General features: G+C 43.0%; 2 protein-coding genes across 2 annotated transcripts; both read right to left on the bottom strand.

Moving 5' to 3' along the window:
* Positions 1 to 369: 369 nt before the first annotated feature.
* On the bottom strand, positions 370 to 5,674 carry pld4 (phospholipase D family member 4). Its single transcript, XM_008281406.1, has 11 exons — positions 5,568 to 5,674; positions 5,337 to 5,408; positions 5,078 to 5,238; positions 3,541 to 3,724; positions 3,320 to 3,440; positions 3,116 to 3,243; positions 2,829 to 3,029; positions 1,429 to 1,568; positions 1,180 to 1,345; positions 997 to 1,093; positions 370 to 881 (listed from the first exon to the last, which is right to left on the bottom strand). Exons 2-11 carry the CDS (start codon positions 5,385 to 5,387, stop codon positions 679 to 681), a joined length of 1,452 nt encoding a protein of 483 aa, XP_008279628.1. The 5' UTR covers positions 5,388 to 5,408; positions 5,568 to 5,674; the 3' UTR covers positions 370 to 678.
* A 131-nt stretch (positions 5,675 to 5,805) lies between these two features.
* cep170ba (centrosomal protein 170Ba) lies at positions 5,806 to 26,513 on the bottom strand. Its single transcript, XM_008281404.1, has 18 exons — positions 26,361 to 26,513; positions 24,407 to 24,544; positions 22,443 to 22,532; positions 21,557 to 21,635; positions 20,862 to 20,920; positions 19,921 to 20,077; positions 16,902 to 17,030; positions 15,659 to 16,153; positions 14,632 to 15,569; positions 13,296 to 13,434; positions 11,542 to 13,176; positions 10,509 to 10,755; positions 10,007 to 10,139; positions 8,935 to 9,069; positions 8,756 to 8,844; positions 8,204 to 8,297; positions 8,061 to 8,112; positions 5,806 to 7,961 (listed from the first exon to the last, which is right to left on the bottom strand). The coding sequence occupies exons 2-18, from the start codon at positions 24,509 to 24,511 to the stop codon at positions 7,744 to 7,746; spliced, it is 4,794 nt and encodes a 1,597-aa protein (XP_008279626.1). The 5' UTR covers positions 24,512 to 24,544; positions 26,361 to 26,513; the 3' UTR covers positions 5,806 to 7,743.
* Positions 26,514 to 26,519: the final 6 nt, after the last annotated feature.

The following is a 26,519-nucleotide window of genomic DNA, read 5'->3' as shown; positions in this document are numbered from 1 at the left end:
TTGCATTTCATTCAGCCCTTCAGCCGTATCACCAGTGATGAATGTTGTAATTTCTTCACTTTAAGCCAGTGCCAAAATAAGAGACAAAGTATGTGATTAGCATTTACTAAACTGCAGTCTACTAAGATGTCGTTCCTATATCTGCAGCTGTGATTTCAACCACCCCTGACTGTCACCATTACCAACATACAGAGATTATACAGGTGCAGTGAACTGACACAGTTGTGTTGGATGAGGTTTGTGGACGTCTAAGCTCCTGGGATGTGTAGTTCTGTCCTATCAGACGGGAACACCAGGTTTAAATCCTGGCGTTAGTGTCTGCTCTTACAGCGCTGTACTGATGTAATCATTTCCAGAGTCAAGAAGGGATTTCAGCACTCAACACATGCTGTCACAGCCAGCGAGTGACACAGTGACTCATTTATTATTGACCTGGTTTACAAAAATCTCACAGATGACGACATATAATTAACATAACATTATAAAGTACATTAGTGGTGCATATTTAATCATTGTACAATATATTCAGTTGTCATTCCTTGAAAACCACACGGCTAATTCAGTAAACCTTCATAGTGAAGGTATATTCAAAATTATTACAAACAACAACATACAGTGGTTTGAAACAGCTCTGACAATAAAATACATTTCTGTGTAACTTCAGTGAAACAGTTTCAGTCATCTGGATAATGCACAGTCTGGATTGTGGCCCAGATCAGAGAGGTGCACAGCAAACTCTGAGTGCCAGTCTCTGTCAAACACCGCCTTGAGCTGGCTGTGCAGGGTTTCATTCTGCTGTGCGGGGTGAGGAGCATGCTGGGAAATCACCAGACCCACTCCAGCTGTGGTCAGAAAGTAGTCCCCTGACCAGTTGGAGGTACCTGGGAAGGAACACAGCGTTCTCTGGTTAATGATTAATTCAACTAAACACTGGGAAGGCCTATTTTTATTACCGTAAACTTTAAAATTAATATGCAGAAATGAAAAGCTGCTCACCGATGTAGGCGACTTCATCAGTCACCATGAATTTATTATGGTTGACTCTGGAATATGGAATGTCAGACTGGTTTCCCACAGGCACTATGTACAGCTTCTAAAACAAACAAAAAGAATGAATTAAAAAAGCAAAATTAAAATGAACTGCAGTGACAAAGATGTTTATTCCATCTGGTGTCTTACTATCTGGATGCTGACGTGACGCTGAGGAAAGTCCATGGAGGCCAGAGACTGAAGGAAAGGCAGCATGGCAGGATCAGAGTCTCTCCCGCAGCTGATCAGCATCCTGAACTTCACCTTCCTCTCGAACGCCGCCGTCCTGATGGCATCGTCGATGACGGACCAGTATCTGCTCAGTTAAAGTAAACGTTCTACAGTGAGAAGGTGGAATAAAAGAGATGCGTTGCAGGTGGAAGGACAACGGAGGGTTACCTCTGAGGATGGTCAAAGCGTGTGATGGGGAAATACTCCATGACAGCAACATCAACAAAGTGCTGAGCCTCTGAGATGATGGAGAGGATAGCCTCCAGGTCCTGAGTCCTCGACGGAGGACAGAACGAGGGTGGAGACGCCTGAGAGGAAGCAAGAATAATAAAACAACAACAAATAGTTCATAAATGGCTAGAATGTGTGATTTTTATGTTTCTGATATTCTTGTTCACAGAGAGTCACTGGATTTTCTGACCCGAATATTTAAATCAATCAGGTAAAACTGCATAATTAATAATATCGTGGGGTCTTAATCTTAATATTTGAATTAGTCATGTCATTGGCACATTGTAAAGTCCTAATATGAATATTTAAATTAATCAGTCACATTTGAATAATTAATAATATTATACAGATTTAACCTTAACACCTAAATGAATTTGCAGAATTAATAATATTGTTAAAAATATTTTGTATTTAATTCAGTTAGTGAGGAAATTTGTTTATAATATTGTGAGGTCATAACCTTCATATTTAAGTGAATTAGATAAATTCCATCATTAATATTACTGTGGGTTTCCAACTTGATTATTTAAACTGAATCATCTTAATTTGCATAAACAATAATACTGTAGGGTCTTAACCTTTATATTTGAATTCATTTTGCATTTTGTTAAAGTAACAGTACTGTAGAGTCCTTCCCTTGATATTTAACATAGTCAGATAAATTTGCATAAATTAATAACATTGTATTGTCTTTGCATTAATGTTTATATTAGTGAGGTAATTTGTTAGCATATATAATATAGTTGGCTCCTAAAATGAACATTTAAATTGTTAATGGGAAACTTGCATAATTAGAATATTTTCTTAACCTCAATAGTTTTAAATTAGTAAAGTAAATTTGTATTTTATACATTATTTAAGGGTCATAATCTTAATATTTCTCTACTAACAAGCACTTCAGTTCACTTCGGTTTCAATGTTTTTATATAAATAATAGTTACATGACCTGATGGGACAATTAAGATTTTCTCTTTTTGCCTGAATCATTTTACATATATTCACTCATTCATTTAATATTAACATAATATGTTTTGCATTTTTGCTTCTGTAGCCTTTTTGTTTTAACTTTATCTTAATAGTCAGGTTGTTTTCTGGGGGTCCTGCTTTTTCATTGTCTGTCCAAGCGCTTAGTAAACCTTGTTTTTAGAAGTGTTATGTTAATAAGGTTATTTTTATGGTATTGATGATGTCATAAACCCTGAGTTCTGTGTGTGGCGGCTGTCCTGGCTGGAACTGTAGCTGCTCAGTCACTTCTCTGTAAATGCAAACAAAAGCTCTTTGTCTATCAAAACAACAGCTTCCAAGAAAAAAGGAAGAGAAACTTTTTAGGAACTCACTGAGAGGTACAGGCTGCTGGAGACGTTGTCTTCTTTCACCAGCAGGGGGTGATGTTTGTTGATGGTGGTGTCATACTTGGCAGGCCAGGGCTGAGGCAGGGAGCTGTTGGACTGGCCCATCACCCAGTAGGACTCGAAGATCTTATGGAGGTCCTTTGCCAGACTGGAACAGTTGTACACCACCACCCCCAGTTCCTTCACCTACAGTCAAGGGTGACTCGTGAAATACTTTTGTAGTGTTTTACAGTTGAAAACAAGCCCTTATATTTGTGTTATTGAGGTTCTACCTGTGTTAGAGCCCTCCAGTCCATGTTGGCGCTTCCAATAAACACGTGTTTTCTGTCTACGATCCAGAACTTGCTGTGGAGGACGCCTTTCGTCAGGCGCCCAAAGTTCACCCTCCTCACCTCAACTCCTACAGACAGCCAGAAAACACATGTAAGGGAACGCAGAGTGAAAGCGCGCTACAAACCGGAGAGTCATTTCCTAACCTTTCTGCTTTAAGATCTCTAAATCGGTGGAGTTTGTCCTGACTGTGGGAACGCTGGTCACCACTCGGACGGACACGTTCCTGGAGGGCAGCTCTCCGAGTTCCTTCAGGATGTCTCTTCCCTGCCGAGGACAGACGGACACTGTTCAAGACGTTCTTTCACAAAGCATCAGGTTTAAATGTGATTATGTTTTCATGCATTTCTTTTTACAGCTGACTCACAGGCTTGTCAGAGGAAGAGTTAACGTTGATGTCTTCCCCAGTTAACGTCCAGTAGAAAGAGGCCACGTCCACTTGGTGCGTTGCCACGGAGATAAGATCTTTCCAGGCCTCCACCAGTGGGATCCCGAGCGTTACGTTGGCTTTAAATTTCATATGTTGAGGAATGCTCTCCACAAGGGTCATACTGGAGGACAGAACAAAGACATCCGCTGAAGGAATTCTTTGAAGAGCGAACTGGAGAAAAACGAAAAACCCTGAAGCAATTGAAAGTGGCTCATCATCAGGTCAGCTGATGTGGAGGTTTGACGGATTCATGAGATGTGAACTACATGGCTCAAAAAAGTTGAAGAGAAAAGATGCGCAGCTTAATATAAGTATTTAATAGATCTATTCAAAATAATCATAAATCAATTTGATTTGATTTGATTGTTTATTTGATGCGGACATCACATCTACACTGGACAAACCAGAGGCCTGTCATGTGCTGTTTTACAACACTTGTCCACAGGAAGCATTTGCAATGATAAAAATAGTAAAAGTAATAGGAGAAGAAAAAAGAGAGAGAAAAAAATACAGTGTACAATAACATTACAACACTAACAGTGAGGAAGTGTATCATATATGTAAGCCACAGAGCAAAAGCGACATCATCAAGCAGTTAAAACTGTTCATGTGAGCACTGTTGTTTTGATTTTGTTTGAGTTCTAAATCAAAGGATAATTAAGATTAAACTTTATGAATTAGTTTAGTTTAGTCCCAGCAGAGCCTCTCTCCCTGCCAGCATCCTCAGGACGTTCTACAGAGGTGTGGTGGAGAACGTTCTGACATCTCAGCATGGTGCTCCAGCTGCAGTCTGTCGGACAAAAAAGTCCTGCAGAGGACAGTTAGAGGAGCTGTGAGGGGCATCAGAGCTTCCCCTCACCTCTGTCCAAGAACTTTTCCAGAGCCGCTGTAGGAGCAGGACCCTGAACATGGTCGGGGACTCCTCACACCCTCTCCATGAACTGTTATCATCAGGCCAACGTATCTGGTGCATTAAAGGAAGAACCTCCAGAATGATTGACAGCTTCATGACACAAGCTGTCAGAATGCTGAACTTCTGATCCAGATATGCAAACACTTCTGTATTTAAATTGCTTTACGTTATTGGATCCTGAAGAAACGCTCTCTCATCTCACCTGTACTACTGTGTATGTACAGCAAAATTACAACAAACTTGATCCGATCTGATTTAAATCCTGACAGGTTACAACATCCAAAGCATTTAACAGCTAATTTCTTGCATTCTAGTGAACACTTATGCACCAATTTGGGCTTTTACGGCATCAGTTTAGGGTGGAAATGCCTTTATTTTTGTACAGGAAATGCAAAATTCCAGCCCAACAGGGAAACATTACAGTAGTTTTCCAAAATGCATGCTTTCTAAATATCAAGGGGGATGTGGTTGAACAGTCTTTTCAGCCAATCAGGCAAGCCTTTAATTCAGCCACTTTCTGACCTTAAACTTGGTTTATATAGGATTATATAGGATTCCTACCTGCACTGGTCAACAGAGCTGTTACTCCCACCAGCGTCCTGTGGAAGCGTCTCATGGTCTTTGGGGGCTGGCGGTCTCTCCAGCACGGCGATGGCAAGCAGAACCCCGAGGACCGTCAGACAGCCCAAAACCACAGCTAATGCTATGCAGCTGGTCGACCTCTAACAAGTTTGGGCAGGAAAAAGAGTTTTTGAGAGGAAGAATAAAATAATCTCACGAAACAGAGCTGCAGTTGGGTTCATGTCTGACGCAGCCTCACCCTTTTGTTTGGAACGTAGCTGTCATGAAGGCTCTCATACCCAGAGTTCATTTTTCCTCCCTTTTCAAGTATCTATTAAAGATCAAAAGCAGGATATTTTCGTCTCGGATGGAGAACAAACAAGATCGTTCAACTCCGACCGCACTAATGACAGCTCATAATTTTGCAGCTGAAATGGTTTGAATGCCAGAATGTGTTTGTTTCAAAGCAATAAAAGAGAAAGCAACTCACAGAAAGCAGACGCAGCCACGTTTCTTCTAGTAAGAGCTCAAAACAAATGTGATTCTTCCCCCTCTAGCTTTCACCCGAAACTGAGCTGAAGCGATATCTCTGCTGCTGAATATATCAGAGCACAGTTCCTGTTTTTACTTTCATTTCTGGCTTGTGAGGCATGTATTTACCCAGGAGAAAAAAAAGAAAAAGAAGTGCAGTGAGAGAATACAATAGAGAAAAAATCCCCCAAATAAAACAGGTTTGCTCAACAAATTTATTTGAAAATATCTGGAATCATCATCATCTATAAACTTACACAAACAACCAAACATAAATACCAGCTAACAAATTACTAGCAAATCATTTGGGGGGGCGAGAAGGAGGGGAAACAGAAACTGAATATCAAAAAAAAAAAAGAAAAAAGGGGGAGGACACAAATTTGACACACAAGATTTAAACTTTAGCTCTCCGATCTTCTCCCACTGTAACTGTGTTGGAATAAAGCAAAAGGGGAAACACTATCCCATAGAAAATGAATAGCAGCAATTCGTTAAGAAAGAAACATTCAATTTTTTTGCTCAAGCTTGTAAACAACCACTTTACTTGGGCTGCATGAAATATCATCCCACACAGCTATGTGGCACTTGTAGGTACTTCCCAGTTACAATCACACGTACAATCTGGACTGGGAAGAGGAGAACGAAAAAAAAAAGAAAAACTTGCTGGTGTACTGGGTCGCCTTTTTTCCCTGCTTCGGTATAAGAAGCTTACAATCTTTCACAGGAGAGTAAAAAGCTTTCAGTTCGCAGCATTTCAGGTTGTCGGGACAATGTTGTACTACCTTTAGTGCAAAGATTTAGAGGTAATTCATAGACATACAGGTATCTTTAGACATTTACACTCATCGACAGAACTAATAATCAAGATTCACACAATCAACACAAATGCTAAAATTACATCACGTCTCCTGTCATGTGAGGACTCCGCAGAAGTGAAATTGTGACTCAAGAGACCGAGGAAATGTCCAGCTGTTACCGCAGCGCTCTGAAGAGCTCGTAGAACAACAACCATATGGAAGCTAGATGTGGTGAGCTCAGTGCAAACACAGATAAAGGAGGCTTGTTGTTTCATGATTGTCTTTGGCCAAACCCTCAGAGCTGATTGCGTTCTTTGGGCATGGAAAAGCAGGTTTTTTTTAAGCTCCCAACTGAGTTTGACGTGAATAAAAATACGCTTTTCAAAAGGCAGGAATGATTGGAAACTCCCGAGCTGTGTGTTACAGCCACCTGACTGTGTGACTGTGAGGTGGACACACTACGGAGTTGAGCCCCTCCTCCTATTCAGACCGCACATTCCTGAAGGATAAGGACAAAACAGGTAGAGTCCATCTACTGAGGAGAGAAATGTTACCGGGGCAAGGACACACAAAATTGGCTTGTAGCAACTGTGCAATATAACAACAACTAGTCTGGCACAAGAGGCCACTGACGCTCTCCCAAAGCCGTGTCGTGTCAGCTACAAAATACCACAGCGTCTCACAAAAGAGCCCTAATAAATACTTTTTACAGTCTTTCTATAAATCTGGTCCACACAGAGGAACGTGGCAAACAAAGACAAAAACACGGGAGAGAATATATAAAGAAATGCAGCGGGGTTACCGAGGACACGAGGTCACAGAGAACTATAACTGGAGGTCTTTCTACTCTCAAAACAAATATCTACGAACTAATATTTCCTCCAAAATATGATTTGTCACTCAACACAAACAGTTGATGTATTTGTAGATTTCCCTGAGATGATTATGCTCAGGCTGGTTTTCACTTAAACCAAATAATTACAATGAGCTGTTTTAAAAATCTGGTCGTATCATTGGCAAACAAAGAGAATCAAGTATAGCTTTGTAGCGCTTTAGAAGTGAAGGTGAGATTTACTGAACTATTACAGTACTTCCTTAAATCGTCACCTCGTATGCAGGCCTCCCACTCAGCGTGTTTTAAGGGCGTTTAGTGCAGGCGTCACTGTGTATTCACACCACCGTGCAGGTGTGTAGTGCTCACAGCGCAGTAGTGCGTATGTTAGGATGTGTGAATCCAGTCTCACTTCCCCCCCTCATTTGTTTCATTTCACAACAGTCCAGCACCTGGGTTTGTGGAGTTATAGCAGAAGTTCTGCGCTGGTGTGTTTGTGTCAGATCTCAGACTAAATATCCCTCTCGGAGATCGTCTGGGGTCACAGCTGCTCTCCTGACGCTCTCGCTGGGCCTCGGGCCACCGCCACGCTTGGTAACAGAGTGAATTGTTCTCCAGTCCCGTGAGGAAGCAGGTCTGGAGGACCGAGCTCCAGACGAGGAGGAGGAGGATGAGGTTTTCGTAGCTTCAGGCTGCCCGCTGGGTTCCATGACTGTGTTGATGACTGAATTGAATAAAGAACAGACAAGAAATTAGCTACCAGCTATTATCTTAACGATAAAAATGATCTAAATGTTATCTGTGATGGACTGGAGCTGCTCACCCTCGAGTTGTCTCTGAACTCTCCTCAGTTCTTTCAAGATAGTTGTGATTTCCTGAAATACAGACACTTGGCTTAGCTCAAACAAACAGCATTAACTAGCGTACATTTTGCTGAAAAGTGACCAAAAAGGAAAACACACTAACCTTGTTGGAAGTTTTGACAACAGGGATGTCATTTTCAGAATTAACCTTGGCTTCAATTTCCTCCCAGATATCCACCCTGTCCTGGAACAGTACCCTGTGTGCACAAAACCAAGCACGGTGGTGAACTGACAGTGTTTTTTAAAAAGAGGATGAGCTGAACTTTTGTGTCCACAACATTGCTGATACAGTCTAGAGCCTCTTGCAGCATTTAACTCTGGCTAAAATAAATCAAATCAAAGCATGCTTGATATCTTGTTATTAGTACATGAGCACCAGAAAGAGAACAACACATGGCTACATCTCACAATGGAAACTGTTTTCATGTGCGTCTAATCTACCCAGAAGATTAGATCTCTCTCCTCTCGGTCTCATATTGTCAGACGCACAAACTGTCTGTGAGCTGACTCATTACGTTACACTAATTAAATACGATTACATGCTTAGTGCGGTCTGGTTGTCAGACAGAATCAATGAAGTTTTTCATAAAACACCCATTAAGCCGGGGGATGAGAGGCGTGTATGTATTTCATGTCTGCTTGCTTAACATCTTACTTAATTTTGTCGGCAAGTTGCTCCGTGTTTTCTCTGATGGCCACGATGACCTGAGACACTGGATTCAGCATCAAATTATCCACGACGGCCTGCAGGAAACAATACAACACTTTGTAATGATCCACCGTCACAGAGGTTTTTAAAAAACACGAGGCCAAGCAGCACACATAGTGTCAAACCTCGTCTCTGCTTGGAGCTCGTTGCCTGGAGTGCTGTTCGAGGTCACTGGAGCTCTGGTCGGGTTCCCTCGTACGCGCAGAGCTTGGGGGGACTCTCTGGTAGTGTAACCCAGCCTCTGGGATATGCTGAACCAGCTTGAACACAATCAGACTTCACAAGTTAGTCACAGGGGACACAGCGGCAGAGTGAGACATTTATTTGCTCACTTGAGAAATGGTGTTATAAAGGTGTTTAATGTTAAACTTAAGTTACGTAACTGCACTAGATGTGTAATTACTTGAAAGATGCTTCCTATTTCAAGAACCAACTTTAGGTTGAATCACTTGGTCAAACAGATTTAATGCTTGTGTTATATATTATAATCCTAAGAATTACGTTTGATGTACCTTTTGGTCTACAAGAACACAATCATGCACATCTTTGTCCGCTTCAGTCGGCCGTTCACCCACCTGATTCTTTTCTTTACTTTTAAAGAGAACAAGTCACGCTGCCCGATTTGTTAAGTGGCACTTTATGGTATTAACAATTTAGAGGATCGATAAAATAAGTGAATAAAAAGCAGGAGGATATTAAAAGAATAAAACAAAATGATAAACAAAAAAGCTACAAAAAATAATCTAGGGAGAGCCTTTAGTTTATAAGAATATTTCAATGATTGGACTTCAAGTGAATCTGAATTTCTCAGGGTGTCCTCGCAGCAAAACTTTCATTTTCTCAAGTTTTAGAAAAAACATTCGATCCCTTAGCCACATAGGAGAGCATGATGATTTCTCCTAAATGCCAAAAGGATGAAGGAAGTAATCATATTTCTGATATTTTTCACCTTGAACACCGAACATCCAGATCCAGGTATTTGGGTAAGAGATTCTAAAACTTTTAATTTTGTACCCAGTCATTTACCAAACAGAAAGAAAACATGTGAAAGATCTGCTGGTGAGTTGTAACATCTGGTGCAGCTAACCACAACTTTTGAACACATAAGTTTTGATTCAGTAATGTTGACACAGTAACTTGAATTGTAATTTATTTAACTGTGAACAAGATGAGCTTCTGTTAACATGTTTGGCGTACCTGTTCGTGAGCGGTCACCGTGGAGACAGGTGCACTGCCCTCCTCTCCAGGGTTTTGTGGCTCACCATCGGTCGCTACATCGTGGATCTCTCTGGCCAAGATTGCTAAGTCTTTGGCTAGATCTTGACTCAACCTGGAAGTGAGGAAGCATATATGGTAAGAGCAAGAAATGGAGACAAAAAATGAATGTAAAAGTCATTTTTCTTTATATCGATGCTCTGCAACAATACAGAACAAACTAAGAAACACCGCTGCCAATCTGGACACCTCTTCTGCAGGAAATTGGAAGCAGTTTAGTGTTCCATTGCAATAGTTTAACTAAGTCATATTAGTGTCTTATTTATGATGGTGTTGGCTCCCGAGTCACACAAGTGTAAATAAAAATATACTGCAAATAAATGCTTAGGGCTTTCTGTCAGTGAGGCAACATAAAAACACAGATTGAATTTGTGGAAATCAAAGGGATCTAGAGCAGAAAGCCTCAGTTTCTGTTATTTCTTACCGTGCAATCTCAGCACTGTGAGAGGACCAGTTTTGGAAGGCCTCTCCCTCGTGGTTCTCATCTTCAGAATCTCTGTTGCGTGATTTCGGACGCATGGCAACCACCGGCAGTGATCGAGGCTGATGACGTGGGCTATAAGAGGCTGGGGAAGGTTGGGAGCGTTTGTGTTTAGGAGTGCTCTGGTTTGAGTCGTACTCTTCATCTGAGGTAGAGGTATAGTCAGAGCCTTTCTGTCGCCTCCTAGAGCCTTGGCGTTGTGAATTGGTTTGAGTTACGGAAGGTGAGGATAGAGAAGTTGGGGGAAAAAAACAGGAGAGAAAAGAAAACACCATGAAAGAATACTGCCGAGAAAAACACCACCAATTATTTCCAGTGGAGTCACCAAAACATTTCCCAAAACAAGAGACAGAAAATATGCTGTGGAAGCCCTCATCTCCACATTTATAACTCATTTATTGTTTTTTTAAGGTTCAAAATTACTCACAAATGGAAATGAGCACTTGACTTCCACATTACAGTGTCAGTAGTACCAGGTAGGGACCAATTAGTAAAAAAAAAATAAAATAAAAAAACAACCCCTGAAGAGTACCATGAGTCACATTATGCTAAGTAAAGGGCCAGTATGGTTAACGCTCTGTGGCCACAATACCCTGAAAGCATGATTACACATAAAAACAAGATTATAATCATCATATTCTGTATAATTACAGTGTGCAGATGAAGGAAATAACATTTTATTTAAAGGTTTTTCAGTGTTAATGTTACGGATGTTAGTGAGAGCCCAGAGTGAGTTCCCTTCCCACGAACAGCTCTGGGTTGATAAAATAAAGCTGCTCAAGTCCAGAACTGATGCATCATTTCCTGACAGACAGTTTAATAACTGACTCATACCAGTGTTTCAAACCAGTTCACCACTGTAGGACAGACTTCGTCCTTCTTTTCTACAAAACAGGACCGACTAAAACTGGGTGTAAGGTTACAGTAGTCAATATTTTTACTCAAACAGGTATGTATGTGTTTGTATGATACTCACTTGCTGTGCTGCTGGCATATTTGGCACTGCTGGAGCGTCCACGAGTGATCGGGGTTTTGCCGAGCGCTGCTTTCTGTGGCCTTTCTGCAGGCTTTGGCCCCGAAGCAGAAGCCCTTCGAGTGGAACTGCTGCCCGACTCTGTGCTACGGTTGGAAAATCCTGAGCTCCTGCCTGTCCACTGCGGGGTGGATGAGGCCTCGGTGTCGCTGGGTGTGTTGAACGAGCTAGTCCGCTTACGAGGCATGGCCAGCATATCCAGCCTGGAAAGTTTCTTGGCTTCCTGAGGCTGCTTAGGCGGGGCGTTGGCTGCCTCCTGGGACAGCCTGTCTGTCTCTGTGCCCTCGTTGTCCGAGGCCTCTCCCAGGCGAGCCCGACGGAGCATGGAGGCCCTGGTAGGTCTTGGGGCTGACAAGCTGTTGGCACGACTTAGGGCCTGGGACACTCTGGTGGTCTTGCCGTCCTCCTTCTGAAGGGGCACGGTGTACTTCTTGCGGGTTTGGTGGTTGTTAGACTCCTGATCAGAGAAGGGTAAACTCTGAGGGTCGTCGCTTAGATCTGTGGAGCCACATTTTCCCACACTACGTCTCAGACCAACCGGCCTCCTGACAGACTCAGTCTTGTTCCTGCTGTCTGAGCCCAGAGAACGGTGCTTTTCTGATGATGTGGACTGATGATTTGAGTCCTGACTCGCTATGCTAGCTGAAGACCTCTCTCTGTGGAAGCCACTAGCAGATGTTTTTTTCGTCAGTGTGTTCGGCTTGGTCTTATTGCTGTGCTGGCTGACTGTGCTGGACGTATCCACATCAGACTCCCCAGAAAGAGAGTCCATTATGGGAGACGGAGTGGGCCCTGAACGTCCTGCTTGGAGTTTGGCCTCTAGAACAGCCAGGACGTCCTCCGTCTCTTTGAGGAAAGAGTGGGTGTCCTGACTGTTGGCTCCCTGAAACAATTCAGGGTCTGGATCTCTTTGTAGAGGCTGGCTAGAGATGTTGGGGAGTCTGGCATTGCTGGGCCGCTCCTTGGTGAAGCTCTCCTGTCTGATTAACGGGGAGCCCTCCTTCAACTCTGGACTCCGTGTCCCCTGTCCCAGTACAGGAGCCGATACAGTGGGCTTTACTTTTCCAAACTCCTGACTGCCTCTCTGTTTAGTCAGAGTGGCCGTTGAGAAAGTTTTGACTACATGTTTTCTCTCGACCTTCGGCGTGCTGGATTTTGAGCCTCCACGCTCTGCTTTGGACACCTCGTCCTCCGAGCCGATGTAAAAAGACGTAGACTTGGCTGGTACTCTGAGCTTCTCCTCAGTTGGCTTGTCTTCTCCGTCTGACAGCGGCCTCCTCCTCTGCTCTATGATGGATCCATCATCAGACTTGCTGGCGTCACTCAGGCTGTCAGGCTCCACGTCATCCTGCACTGTTAACCTGTGAATGCTGTCTTGGGAGCTGGGGGCCACCAAGCTACCGTTTCCTACATCAAACGTTGAATGCGGGTCATAGTGAACATGAATGCTGGGAGTTGGAATGTCACACTTGTCCCCCGGTGGCACCTGTGGCAGGATGCGACGGGCTTTCGAGCCATCCGAGTCTGTGCTGTCGTGGTTTCGGCTGACTGTGGCCTTGTGGATGATTGTGGCTCGCGCTGAAGTGGAACAGTTTTAATGCATATTAACCACACATACTGAAACTGAATATCATTCATATTCATCGGGGAGTCTCATTATCATTTCAAATAGACCAATGTCTCATCAGGTGGCTTACCTCCTCCTGACAGTTCCATCTGGGGAGGGATGTCAAAGAGGCCAGACGAAGGGCCAGATTCTGTGTAGCTGTCTGCCAAGCTGGCCCAGCAAGACATCCACTTAGGAGCCCCCTGCAACACAGCACCTGCTGACTGAACCTGCATGGGGAAAAAACACAACTTATTCAGGATCGTTAAATTAAAACCTCTTGAAGAACGCACAGTAGACAAATTCTGATTTCCTTAGTTAAAGGTCCCATATTGTTTCCTTTTTCAGCAAATGAATCAACGTCTTACAAGTTTCCACAGTGTGTCTTTTAGTTTTTAGCTCAAAATACTGCATGAATGGATCCCTTCAACATGACAGTACAGCCAATGATTTCAGGGCTGTTCTAAAAAAAAAAAAAAAAAAAAATCAATGAGCTGCTGCTGTTCACGCCCCCTTCAAGAAGATTACACTGGAAGACTACTGGTTAGTTAGGTGTTACTGGGAGGCTAACTAGTTGTAGGGGGCTTGACGGATGGCACAAGTAAATGTGTTAATATCTCAACAACTTTTATTTTACACTCACAAGTTTATAACAAAAAACAAAAGCACAAGAAAAATGTATTTTCACAATATGGGACCTTCACATTAACTTAATATAACAAAAAAACAGAGATCAGTTAGTTTCAAGACTATGTGTAGTACAACTGCTATTCAAATATAGATTTTGCTCTTTCAGTTTGGTTAGACAGAAAAGCCAAAACTATGATGAACCCAAAACCTGTGAGGAAAGAAGAGGCGAATCAATAAATCTAAAGAGACACCGAAAAAGAGAGGAAACACCAAGGAGGGAAATCAAGACAGCCATGCATGCTGATTTGTGCATTTACATTTATGGCTTACTGACCCAAAATATTCATTAATTGTCTTTAGAACTGGTGTTAAAATTACGTATTATTACTCCATTCATCAGTCCCACCCTGAACAGGAAGGTTTACCTTTACCAGACCCTGTCCCTGCCCTGGAGCTGGTCTCACCTCCCCACTGCTACTCTGCCTATGCTGCTCCCTGCCCTGAACAATAACAGGCCTAAATGCTGACGGTGTTTCTGCTTCACTCAGGTTCGTTCGCTCAGGACTCTCAACAACACCAAACACCTGTCAGGAACAAAGCATTGCAAGTGGATAAGTGCAAGGACTGAGAAAGTGGGACTGCTAATGTCCATGGCTCATTCTGACCAGGACTTTGTTCCAAGAAATAGAGGCGACTAGTAAACAGCAAAACCAGATTTATTTTAAGCAAAATGTTTTGATTTTTTAGCCATAAGAAATTTTCTTTAGGACGAAAATAAATGAGATCAAACAACTTGCCTGGTCAATCTTACTCCGTGCATCCTCCAGTTCTTTATCTTGAGCTTCTGTTTCTATGGTGTAGGTTCCAGCGTCACTCAGACTGTCCTCCTCTTCATTTCTGGGGCCACCATGGGGGCTCTTGACTTCCACAGTTGGAGATGCCAGAGGCATGACAGGAGCTTTGAGGGGAACAGGCTTGTGGATAGGGGAGGAGGTTTGAGGTGGGTATGGGCCATCAGCTTGAGGAGGGCTAGTAGTACTCTGATCAGACTGTGATACTGCCACTTTCTCTGTTTTAGCTGCTCTACTAGAGGTATTTTTATCCCAGCTGGCAGATAAGTTCTGCTTTGCTTGTTTCAGAAATTCTGCAGTAAATTCCTGGGCGAGTTTAGATCTCCGGCCCACGCTGCTGAAGGGTCTTGTAGACACGGATGAGGAGGAGCGGGAAGAAAAGCCTGTGCTGATTCGATCTTCTGTCTTTTCCCTTCGTAGAGAGCCAGCTCTTTGAGGTCCTGTGGGAGCAGGGCTCTTGAGGGGGATAGTGTATCGTTGGGTTGGGGGAGTTGTGGTGGGTGGAGGTGGGACTTGTCTCTCTCCAGTTGGGCTTGAGCTCTTCTTTGCCTTCTCCAGCTGAAGTCTGGGGCCTGAGGACTCTGGTGGGGTAGTGTTATTGGTGAAGGACTGGGAGCGCTTCTTTCTTGGGTTATCATCAAAGAATTCAATGACAAAAGCTTGGTGGGGCTCTGCCTTGCCAAGACTGGAAAGGGACTGAGACTCTGGTGGAGAGTAGGACAAAGGTTCCTCAGAGTCAGGGGAGGCAAAGCGTTGTGGTGGGGAATTTCTAAGGGTTTGTGGGGAACCCTGGGATACATTCTGAGGCCCTGATTGGAGAAAATCCTGTCTGCTGATTGTAGGGTGTCCTGAATCACTGTGAGAGCCATCTTCATGGTGGTTTGCTGATGGCCAAAGAACAACAAGCTATCAGTTAGCACACTATTCAAACTAAAGCTTTATAAACATACAAGACACTGTGTAAGAGACTCACCCTTGGTGCTCAACATAAGTGATGGGTCACTGTTTGTGCTATACAAGTCTTCCCCTTGTGACGACCTCCTCATCATGCTAGCGTTGCTTTGGACCAGCCAATCAGCAACTTTGCTTTCGGCTGACAGCATTTCGGTAGGTGTGGTAGCAAGCTCTATTGAAGAATGCTTGCGCTGCTGGCGGAAAGAAAACTTGGTCACATGGTCCTTGATCTTCATTCTACCTGGCGTACAATCATCAAATTCAATGGTGAAGGAGGCATGGCTTTGGACCACAGGGGGAGTGGGAGTGGAGGAGACACATTGGGTGGGATCTGGGGTGTCCTTTGTGGGAACCTCATGAACCTGCGAGTCCAGTTTCTTGGTAGGTCGCTGTTGGAACTCCTTTGTTGGGATCTCAAAGTAGCTGGGCTCCCGGCGATAGGAGAAGATGGATTTGGCTTGACTGTCCGACAGAGACCCATTGACCTCATATCTGGACGCGTCTTTAGCAGGCTCTGTTATCAATAAAGTGGGAAAATGACAATAAATACACATTTATATATATATACAAGGAGATATAGTGGCAGTCCTACATAATCTCCTCAGTGCATGAACTAAAAATATATAAAAGATCTAAAATTATAACTAAGTGACTCAAACTTACAAGTACTCAAAACTATAGAATCGGTTAGGATGTCATTGATAAATAATTCCTGAAAATAGGAGCCACAAATAACATCAGGGTTCCAGCTGTTCGGCTGCAAACACAAATCCTCTGGTTGGTCTTTGGATGCCAGTTGGATGTGGCCAAATATCACTTTAGGAGCTCAGAGTCCAGTGGAGGGTAGCTGAGCGGGAATAATCTGTTTCAGTCTGGGCAACATGAGGAGAACAATCACCATTCCTCCCCCCCTCCAGGAGCTTAGAGGGTCATAATCCATCACGAGGCAGACAGGCACTGCCCACTGGCCTGGCATGGTATGGTCTGGCCAAGAGTCCACAACTGGCAGCCAGAGACCTGCCTTGGGCTTAACACCATCCATCTCTCGGTGACCCACAACGAGCATCGCATAGCAGTGCCACAAAAAGCTTGTCATTACAAATTAGGATCTAATTCGCAGATGTGGGAATATCAAACGCAAATATAGCACAAACAGCTCTGCAGAACAAAATATATGTTACTTTAAAGATAAGACACACTTCAGGGTAAATACATAAAGTCAGTGGATCATTTGCATAAAAATATAAGACACAGTCACTGACCTGGAGATTCCTGCTCTGGCAACTTTCCACCTCTGCTCTGTTTTTTGTTGGCAGGGTCCTCATCCTCCCCCCACCACGACGGCTGGCCATACAGGGGAGTAGGCTTGGATATCGGAGAATCTGTGGCAGCTAGCAGACAAACACACAAACACAGGCATAAGCAAAGACCCACACACACCATCAGGCACATAATATACTCAGATGCAGGGAGGAACGGTAGGAACAGAGTCAGAGCCCAGCAAAGAACTGAATTTAAACAGGGCCTCGTATTTATAAGCCAATACGTTTATGTTAGTCACGTGACAAAACAATGTTGTGTTTGCTGTTGCAACTACCACATGTTACACAACACTGGAGGTCAGAAGGACACACTGCTACACTACCAGTAGCCTTTGGGTTTGTCACAATTCCCAGACATTCCCACAACACAGGGAGAGCAATAGGGGTAAAATTGTGATACCAACTGTATCACGCAAACCACCCAACATAATCCTCCTCATGTGAGGACGACACAGCTAATCCTAATCTTCAAAGAATAAAAAAACACACAGCAGGATATAGGATAACCAGGCCATCTAAACAGAGGCCTTCTGTAGACATTGACACTCATTGTCTACTTCTGCATATATACCCCCCCCTATATTTACAACCAGAGGAATTAAAGCTCAGTTTGCTGATGTTTAGTGAGATCTGCCATATAGCCCGGCATCCACACATGCCATCCAGCCTATAGTGCACTAATCAGATAATCTAGATCCTGCTTTTTGGCCTGATAGATTGGACAAACCAGCTCTTTGGAGTGTAATATGGCCACACAATCCCAAGCATCAGCAGCACTTGACCACTGTTGCCTTGGACACACACACTAAGACATCAACACAGTGACAGGAGGAGCAGAGGGCCTCGTTACCAATTCTTTTCCACTTACTCAACTCTCCCATTTTAGTTCTAGAAAACACGAGCGAGCGAGTGGCACAGCTAAAGTGCACCGAGTACAGCACTGAGTTATGTTAAGTTTGTTATTGTAAATGAGCCAAGGCAACTAAAAGCACACACAAGACAAAAAGGTAAAATCACGAGGACCGCTGGTAACAGCTTTATTACAAGATTACATTAAAATACTGTGCCAGGTTTCACTTTATTTCTTGTTCTGTGTCTGTGGCCACGTAGAAAGCTGTAAGTCCTAAAAGCATGTGGATTATTTTTTTGTACCTTAGTTAGTTTCTGGATTATCGTGTGAGCAAACTTGGACAAGAAGTAACATGAAAAATCGCTTAACAAAAAATGAAGCATTAGGACGTTTTAAATCATGTAGCACTAAGACTGTGAACTGTCAATTTTACGCCCATTTTCTAAATACTAAACAGCCCCAGGTCCTGGCAGAGTGAAGTAGGCCTGACTGAGTCACACACACTGTACAAGAGAAGTGTCCTGCCCTGCAGACAGCTGGAGGATTGGACTCACTCCACTTCCTGTACAGCTGCAGGAGAAAACAAGCAAGAGCACAGACAAAAAGGATATAGACAGCTCTCTCAGCACTGAAGTAGGCGAGAGAACTGTCTTAGGTTTGTAGAATTAAAAGAAAACACAACACAAAACTAATACAAAACATTTAAATAGGCAAAAAAACAGCAACACTACATCAAGGCCTCCATTCAAACAAAGTCAGCCACAGAGGATGTATTTGCATGAAGTCAACAGAGATATGCCAGCTCACAGTGAGGAAAATAGCTGCAATTTTCTCTACATGTGTTCCTTTGGATAAATGAAGTGAGAAAGAACAAAGACTGCTATTGTGAGAGGTGGTGTCTCCAGTTAGTTATCTGCAACATCTAACAATATCACTTATTGTAAGTGGCTATTCGAACACAAGTGTAGCTTTATTTTCTGTAACATACTGTGAAATACTATCTTTATCTTCTTGTAGCTATACATTTAGCAAGAGAGGGAAGTTCTGTTATCTCATCGGTGGAGGGGCTCACAGTAGCACAGGGCAAGGCTGCTTTGAGTGCAGGCAGTAACCGCAAAGCATAAACATGAGTTTGCAGTGACCAGTTTGTTAGATCACTGAGAGCCAATACAATCACATTCATCTCCTAGTAAGAGATGTCTTACTAAACAGAGAGCATACAAAATGTTTCTCAAACTTCTACAGTTCAATTATTCAATTTTAAGAAACTCTGAGGATCATCCGGCTCCTGATGGAAAAGTCCTATTTTAAGCACTGCTTGTAGTTTTCCTTCACAGCTCACATGGCAGAGCAGAAAGCAAAATAATTGCTAGATCAACAACATCTGGAATAGGTTTTGTCAGTGTGAATGAGCTTCATTCACAAAGTCCTTCTCTTGAACTAACAGTTCCCTGACTGTTGCCTATACTGTAAAACATGATTTACTCAGCAGATCTCAGAGCAGAGCGAAGCAGACGTGTGAGCAACTGGAAATAAAAGCAGTGACAAATACACCACCAGCTAAGAGGACAGAAGTGCCAAATTGGCACTAAACAAAACCTACAGGCCTTTCTAATTCTTCTACAACACGTGTCGAACCATCACCGGCGTGTTTGGCAGCACCCCACCTCTCGTCAGCAGTCAGGCATGGCTGACAGAGATAAGACTGCTTGACCTTGACTCCTCACCCTTCAGCTTTTCTGCGAAGCCCTTGCTCATGTATACTTATTCTGCCAACCCTGGGATGTCAAGCTTTATTTCTTGACTGACACTACAGGATTGTAGCCTCAGCCTCTCTGCTCACATGGCATCCTAATCTCACACCAGGGAAGCTCTTAATAAAAGAAGCTACAGCCGCCCTATCAAGGGATCTATAGCCAAAGTCATGCAGCACATGGAGACTAACAAAGAGTTTCTCTTCCTCGTGGGAAATTTAAATCCACTTCAGTTCAAACGGTTCCTCTTTGGGAACAAGAACAACTAACCTACTTCTGTTATCATAAAACCTGTTGCCTTCCTGCTGATTCGTGTATCTGCTACTTTGGAGTATCCGTGGACAGAGTTGTTTACCAGTGAGTGAGTGGGCTCTACGCTCAGCCTTGTCCTGGTGTTTGACATTGGAAGGAGAGTCCTTGCTCTTCTCTGGGCTCTGAAACTGCTGTTTTTCCTTCGCCTTGGCCTCCAGGGCTTTTATGCCGAGCTGCAACTGGCTGGTGTACTTCTCATGCTGCACACAGAGACAGGAGGGAAGCAGGATGTGAAAAGCCATCTGCCAACAATCACCACAGATGTAACGTCCTCATACATGTACAATATAAGGAAGAACATCCACCAGGAACCTTTCCTCAGTTTTAGCTCCTATCTCTTATTGATACCAATTACTGCTATTTACAAAAAACGTCCCTTTATTTTAATTCATCTAAAAAACATTTTTTTAAATGCACCTTTCCACCGATAGAGAAGAGTGTTGACATTTAGATGGCACGATTTACATCTTTATTTAAATTTAAATAACAGATAACAAACTCTATATGATGTGTAGATACATAATCATGGAACACATGGAAAAATATGCAAAGGTACTATGAAAGGGGACTAAACAAGACCTGTTTCTGAAGTCAACACACAAAACATCACATTTCAGGTCTCCAATTCAAAGTTAGTATGCAGTTCAGTTTACACCATTAATTAGGCAGTTATTTCAGGAAACCAACCAGTGACAATTTTATGTACGAGTTACCAGTAAAATTAAGTTCACAAGTTAAAGCTTCTGTTTAATCGTTGTAAATTTAAAGCTTTTGTGTTTTTTGACTGTTTGTCAGGCAAGAAAAAAAGAGATTTTAAAGGACGTCAGCAATCATGAGACGCTTCAGTGACTTGGAATGCAATTATTTTTCAACAACAAACATATCACATAAAGAGTAAGTGGTTTATCACTACTAACAGGGACCCATGGCATGCATTTAAGTACTACAAGACTAAAAGAGAAACAGGCTGCCACTGTTACTTACTTTAAGGGCTTCCTCTGGGACCTTGTGCTGACTCCTCTCCAGGATGTACACGTGAGCATGTACAGAGGGAGTTAAAGAACACAAACATACATTTCTGTAACACAATTTGGGATCTAAATTTGGTAACATATATACAGCTCAGCTTTGAGCTGGGGGACACATCAACACAGGGACAACATATACAAACTACACAGACCTAAACTATGGTAAATGTACACTTAGTACTCTTTCACTGAACGTAAGTTTTTGCCTTGTGCCCAACATTTTCTCCACAGAACACACTCCTTGAAACGAGTAAAATCACATGCATACTTCTGGTAACAAGCATTTCAAAATGAGTGTGTACGCTTAACAGTTTACCCTCCGGTTATCTAAATAACATTTCACCATTCATGAGTTTTCTAGTCTGGGGGTCAAAGGGTGCTGGGGGCTTTTCTGTCCACAGTTGACCATAATCTAAAACCCCTGACTGAAAAACCGCAGAGGATTAACATGCCAATGGTGGGACGGACCACAGAGCGGAAAGAAAAGGCAATAAATGTGTGAGTGAAACAGCTGCCAACCGCTGGTTGACTTCAATGTGGTCTGCTGAAGAGCAAAAAGTCTGAATAAAGTAAATTCAATCAAGAGTAAGCCAATGCCACCTCACTAACATCTGAGTACAATTTGAAACGACAAGTATACAAAAAGGATATCATAACCGAAGCGAATGACATCCGACAGCTTGAGGGTGATGTACGTCTGATCAGGAATCCTGAGGTCATTCACAAACGTCTGAAAAACACAGAAAAAACAACATCAAACACATATCATTCTCACTGTTCAGTAGTGACCTCACAGGGGACAGGCTCTTAAATTCCTTGTGGCACGCACCCAGTTTCTGTAAGGTGCTTTGCAATTGGCCCTTTTCCCACTGAAAGTAAATCCAACAGCACATTAAAACTCTGATGAGATTATGTTGTTATGCAACAGCAGTCTTAGCTTTTGTGGAATGCCTTATGACCAGGTAGAAATCAGCGTAGATCGGTTTGGTTAACGTCTGCCTCGACTAACAAATAGTGAGAGGTTTTAGAGTTTATCTTCAGATCACTAAATGGAAAGAACAACAAGGATAACACTGTGCGGAAAAGGCCTGATCTTATTCTACGCAGACTAAACGAAGGTAATTGAGGAAGGATTTCAGTTACAGGTCCTCGTACTGTTCTGCTCTGATTAGTTTGGCTGCGGTTACCAAGGCCAAAAGAAACACTCTCTGAGAACAATGAATGGTTTCTCCCACTGCTCAACTCTGGATTTCATTGGGATAATGGTGCAATGAAGTGGCAACGGAGCAGCAAAGGGAGAGAGAGGGGGAGTTAGACAGAACGAATGGGAAGAAAAGAGGGGTCCATGCCAGGAGGAAAATCCAGTCGCCTGATTGTCACCGTTCCACCAACCGTCTCTGGCTCTCAGAGATTGGATTTGGCGCTCGGGGAATTGTTGCCAACTCAAGATAAGGGCCTTCAGAGAGCCCAGCGGCTTTTGTCACTTTGGCTGGCTGAGGCAGGCAGGTAGTCGGGTGCTACAGATGGACTTACTCACCCCGTTCAAACTACCCAGGTCCTTCACCATGTGCTCGTCTGTGTTTGTGTCGTAGTTGATCACGGCGTGCTGTTTGTCCACACTGCGGGACTGGGAAACAAAAAGCAAAGCAACAGTCAAGCTGAAGTTAATTCTTGATCGGACAAAACAAAACTTTTGAAGACATCATGTTGATTCTGTAATTGCCATTTTTTGACATTCCAGGAAGTGATTAGATTAGATAGAACTTTATTGATCGCTTTGGTAGGGTAACATCAGGGAAATGGTTGTTCTCGCAGCAGCACAACACCAACAAAGACATTAGCACACATCAGTTAAGAAAAAAAGCAGTAAACAAGGAAACAAAGGAAGCAAACTGTTAGATAGGACAGCAGCATGGTGTAATAATAATAATAATGATAATGATAATTATAATGATAACTGAACGATTAATTGAGAACATTTCTGTAGATTATTTGATAATAACAATAATGGTAAGTGTCAGGCCTAAATGTCATGAAGCAGTGCAGTAGATAGAACCAGTAGATGGTTCTCATGGACCACACTGTACTCACAGGGCTTAAGTCTTGGTGCACATACCTTCTCTCAAAATATGCTTTCATCAATTAAGTGCAGACTGAGTAAGTGATTCCGACTGACTGACTCACTCTCTCTTCTCTGCTCATTAGGCACTCTGGGCCTCTTGGTCACAGAAATCACAAAGACAAAAGATGAATGCCAAACTCATTTGTAAAAATTAGCGCTGTTTTCCAAGGGAGCATTTCTAGGCTTGTCATAAACTCTTCTACAGCAGCCGCTAATGGGGATAAAACACATTTAGAGGCTGTGTGAGGTGTCCGTGTTGACCAGTCCACTTCGAGATAACTTCTTGTAAATACAGTAATGTCTAAAGTGGTGGGTTTATCAATTAGATTACGTGATCAGTTTAACGGTACGGGCCGCAGCAGCGCAAAGAATTCCACATTCCTCAGCTTCACTTTGCTCCCCTTATCATAGAGAAAATGTGAGCTCTGGCACTAAGAAACAATAAACACACTCTGCTGGACTACAAAGACAATGGCGTTGCTATTATTGTAGTAGGCACATGGTCTAATTATTGCTCATGGAGATGGAGGCAGTGACCAAACAGCAGTTGTCATAGAAAGTCCAAACATCACAGGCAAGGCCCTCAACTGTGCGACATGATAAGAATTCTCTGCCTTTCACGCCAAACAGGATTCTCACGTTACAGACTTTCGGCTGTGATGTGAATGGAAAAAAATGCATCGAGCCATCCACCAAAAAACCCCAAAACGTTCAAGGGTCAAAGACAATTTGGGGCAGAAACTGACTGTGTGCCAAGTCAGGAAGCCGTCCTGAGCACTTAAGCTGAGCAATAGAGAAGTCTGCATCATTTCAGACTGGGAGAAGCTGAGGTTTTCCTTGGATCAGGCGACGCCTAAATGTGGACATGAGCAACTTTTAAATCTAGCCGTCTTTTGTGGTTAGCAGGGCTTTTCTGAGCAGAACACACCAACTAAGGAAAGTATACACAACTGCAAAGGCAACATTCTTCCCTCACTGGTCTAAATACAGACAGAGAAGAAAATGTGAGGGAGAATATTACACAAAGACCACAAAGAAATTGTGTTTATAAGAGACAGAGCATGAAAAAACACCACAGCGGAATGCTTCAGCTGGCTTTAAAGTCATTGTGTAGAAGGCTGTCAGAGACAACTATGTGTGTAGGCACTGTCACCAGGTTACACACTCAAAAATGTACCCACACAAAGCATGCGAGGAGCCTCCCACTGGTTTTTTAACATATTTATGAGACTAGCTGTCCTGTCAGACATCTGACTGCAGAGTAATGCTACGTTTGCCGAGCGTCTTTCGCAGGTCACAGCGAAGGCCACTTAGGACTTAGGTGACACTCTGCTGGGTGTTTGCTGTGCACACGTGAACTTCACAAAAACCAAGCTCACCTGTAGCATTAGCTCGCAATCATCCCGGCCGACAAAGATCATCTCCCGTGGCAACCTGTGGCGTGTGCCAGAGCTGCTGACCAGAAACCATGATGTCACACTCATGTTGGGGCCCCGAGTCAAGATCTTCTTAGCATCCTGGGAGAACACAAAGTCTATTAAAGGTGGGTCAAAATTCAAAACAGGTGAGTTTGAACAATGCAGGATCCTAAGAGATTACTGAGAGGAAGTTATAATGTCACCTGACTTAGGCCTGTTTATACAACCCATTCCAGTGTCGTGCCAAAAACCACATTGCGTAATTAATATACGTCTCCCGTCTGCTCCAACAATTATGACGCGCAAATACAAATAGCTTTATGTCTGTAACAACAGCAAAGGTGTGTCTTATAGAAACTGTACCGTTTCTTGAAACTGAATAATTGTGACCAGTTAAATGCAGTTTATAGATCATCAGACCTGACTTTTAGGATGATTACAGGCAATTGTGCTTGGAATACTTGGTCTGTATGTGTTTGGTCTGTCATACATCCTTCCTTAGACTGTATATAAAATAACTTAGCCTATAAAGTTTTAAATACGGGTGCACGATATATCGGCGACGACATCAGTATCGGCCGATATTAGTGTTTTTTACCGTATATCGGTATCGGTCCGATGAACAAATTTACCCGACGATTGTCTAATGTCAGCGCCTTCGTCTCTACATTTGATATTGCTGCTATTTCACAGATGTTTTTACTTAAATGGTCCTGGACTTGGGCTGCAAGGTGGCACCTTTGCCTCGCAGCTAGAAGGTCGCCGATTCGCGTCCCGGTGAGGACACCAGGATCTTTCTGCATGGAGTTTGCATGTTCTCCCCGAGCAGCGTGGGTTCTCTCCGGGTTCTCCGGCTTCCTCCCACAAGTCCAAAAACATGTTGAGGTTAATTGGTGATTCTAAATTGTCCGTAGGTGTGAATGTGAGTGTGCTTGGTTGTCTGTCTCTAAGTGTAGCCCTGTGATAGACTGGTGACCTGTCCAGGGTGTCTCCTGCCTTCAATCTGAGTCAGCTGGGATAGACTTCAGCCCCCCATGACCCTAGTGAGGATTAAGTAGTGTATAGATAATGGATGGATGGTCCTGGACTTAAATATATTAAAATATGTTTTACTTTTGTTACGTAATAAAGAAGACTATGTGGTCTAATTGGGCTTCTTCTGAATAGTTTCTCACAGTGCTTACTTGTACTCATTTCTCGAAATCGAATGTCGACATCGGTAATATCATAAATCTTAATATCAGGTATCGGCCAGAAATTGTCATATTGTGCATCACTAGTTTTAACCTTATGAATGAAATCAAGTCATTTTGTTGCATTATTAACATTACAGCCACTGTTTAGAGGCTTTCTGGCTAGTGGAAAACTGCATAATATGAGTTGAAGTGGTCTTTTAAAGCAATGACAACAGGTACAAACACCTGGAACTGGTATAACACAGGACACGGAGCAGGTAAAATAAAGCAGAGACATAAGGGCAGCTGTCTGGCTGTCTTAGTATTGAGGAAATGAATTTATATAACTATGAACATATTTTAAAGCAGGTTTCCATGTGTCAGAAGAGGACGTAAAGTATGTTCACGACTGGAGACATTACTAAATAGAAAAACTTATTTCTCTGCTGTGTGTTTCATTAAGCATGCTGGGAAACCTGTTGCTAGTGTCTCGGTTAGCTAACAACACAAAGTTCTGGAGCAGGTTTTACTTCCTGTAACCTTGACTAACTAATTATTACAAACACTATTAGCCGCTCTTTATACCTTTAATTACTAACTGTTAATTATCTCGTAAAGGTTTGTTCTTTTTTTTAGTGACGCCGGCGACCGTTGGGGTGTGTGAGCTTGTTTAGCTAACGTCGCCGAGCCTCCGGTTAAAACGAGCTTTCTCGGAGGATTTTCTCTCAACAACGACTCACCTTTAACGCCTTCTCCGTCTTACTCCTGAGTGAAGCCAGTGTTCAGCGTCCGACAAGCGGCGGGGGAAAAAACACCAAGTCGACGACCCTGACAAGGAGTTCCAGCAAACGCCCCAGGTAGAAACCAAGCGGCCAGGTAAGGGAGGCTCACACCCTCTT

The sequence above is a fragment of the Stegastes partitus genome, unplaced genomic scaffold (genome assembly GCF_000690725.1).
Source record: "Stegastes partitus isolate 25-593 unplaced genomic scaffold, Stegastes_partitus-1.0.2 Scaffold233, whole genome shotgun sequence".
In the NCBI taxonomy this organism is placed as follows: Eukaryota; Metazoa; Chordata; class Actinopteri; family Pomacentridae; genus Stegastes; species Stegastes partitus.
This window is presented reverse-complemented; position numbering and strand designations above follow the sequence as displayed.

Coding starts and splice junctions, on each gene's coding strand:
- pld4 (XM_008281406.1), bottom strand. CDS start 5,387: ATGAACTCTGGGTATGAGAGCCTTCATGACAGCTACGTTCCAAACAAA. Junction 5,239..5,336: donor GCTACGTTCCAAACAAAAGG/GTGAGGCTGCGT, acceptor CAAACTTGTTAG/AGGTCGACCAGCTGCATAGC. Junction 3,030..3,115: donor ACTGGAGGGCTCTAACACAG/GTAGAACCTCAA, acceptor CCTTGACTGTAG/GTGAAGGAACTGGGGGTGGT.
- cep170ba (XM_008281404.1), bottom strand. CDS start 24,511: ATGAGTGTGACATCATGGTTTCTGGTCAGCAGCTCTGGCACACGCCAC. Junction 17,031..19,920: donor TAGAGCCCACTCACTCACTG/GTAAACAACTCT, acceptor TTTGTCTGCTAG/CTGCCACAGATTCTCCGATA. Junction 16,154..16,901: donor GCCAGAGCAGGAATCTCCAG/GTCAGTGACTGT, acceptor TATTGATAACAG/AGCCTGCTAAAGACGCGTCC.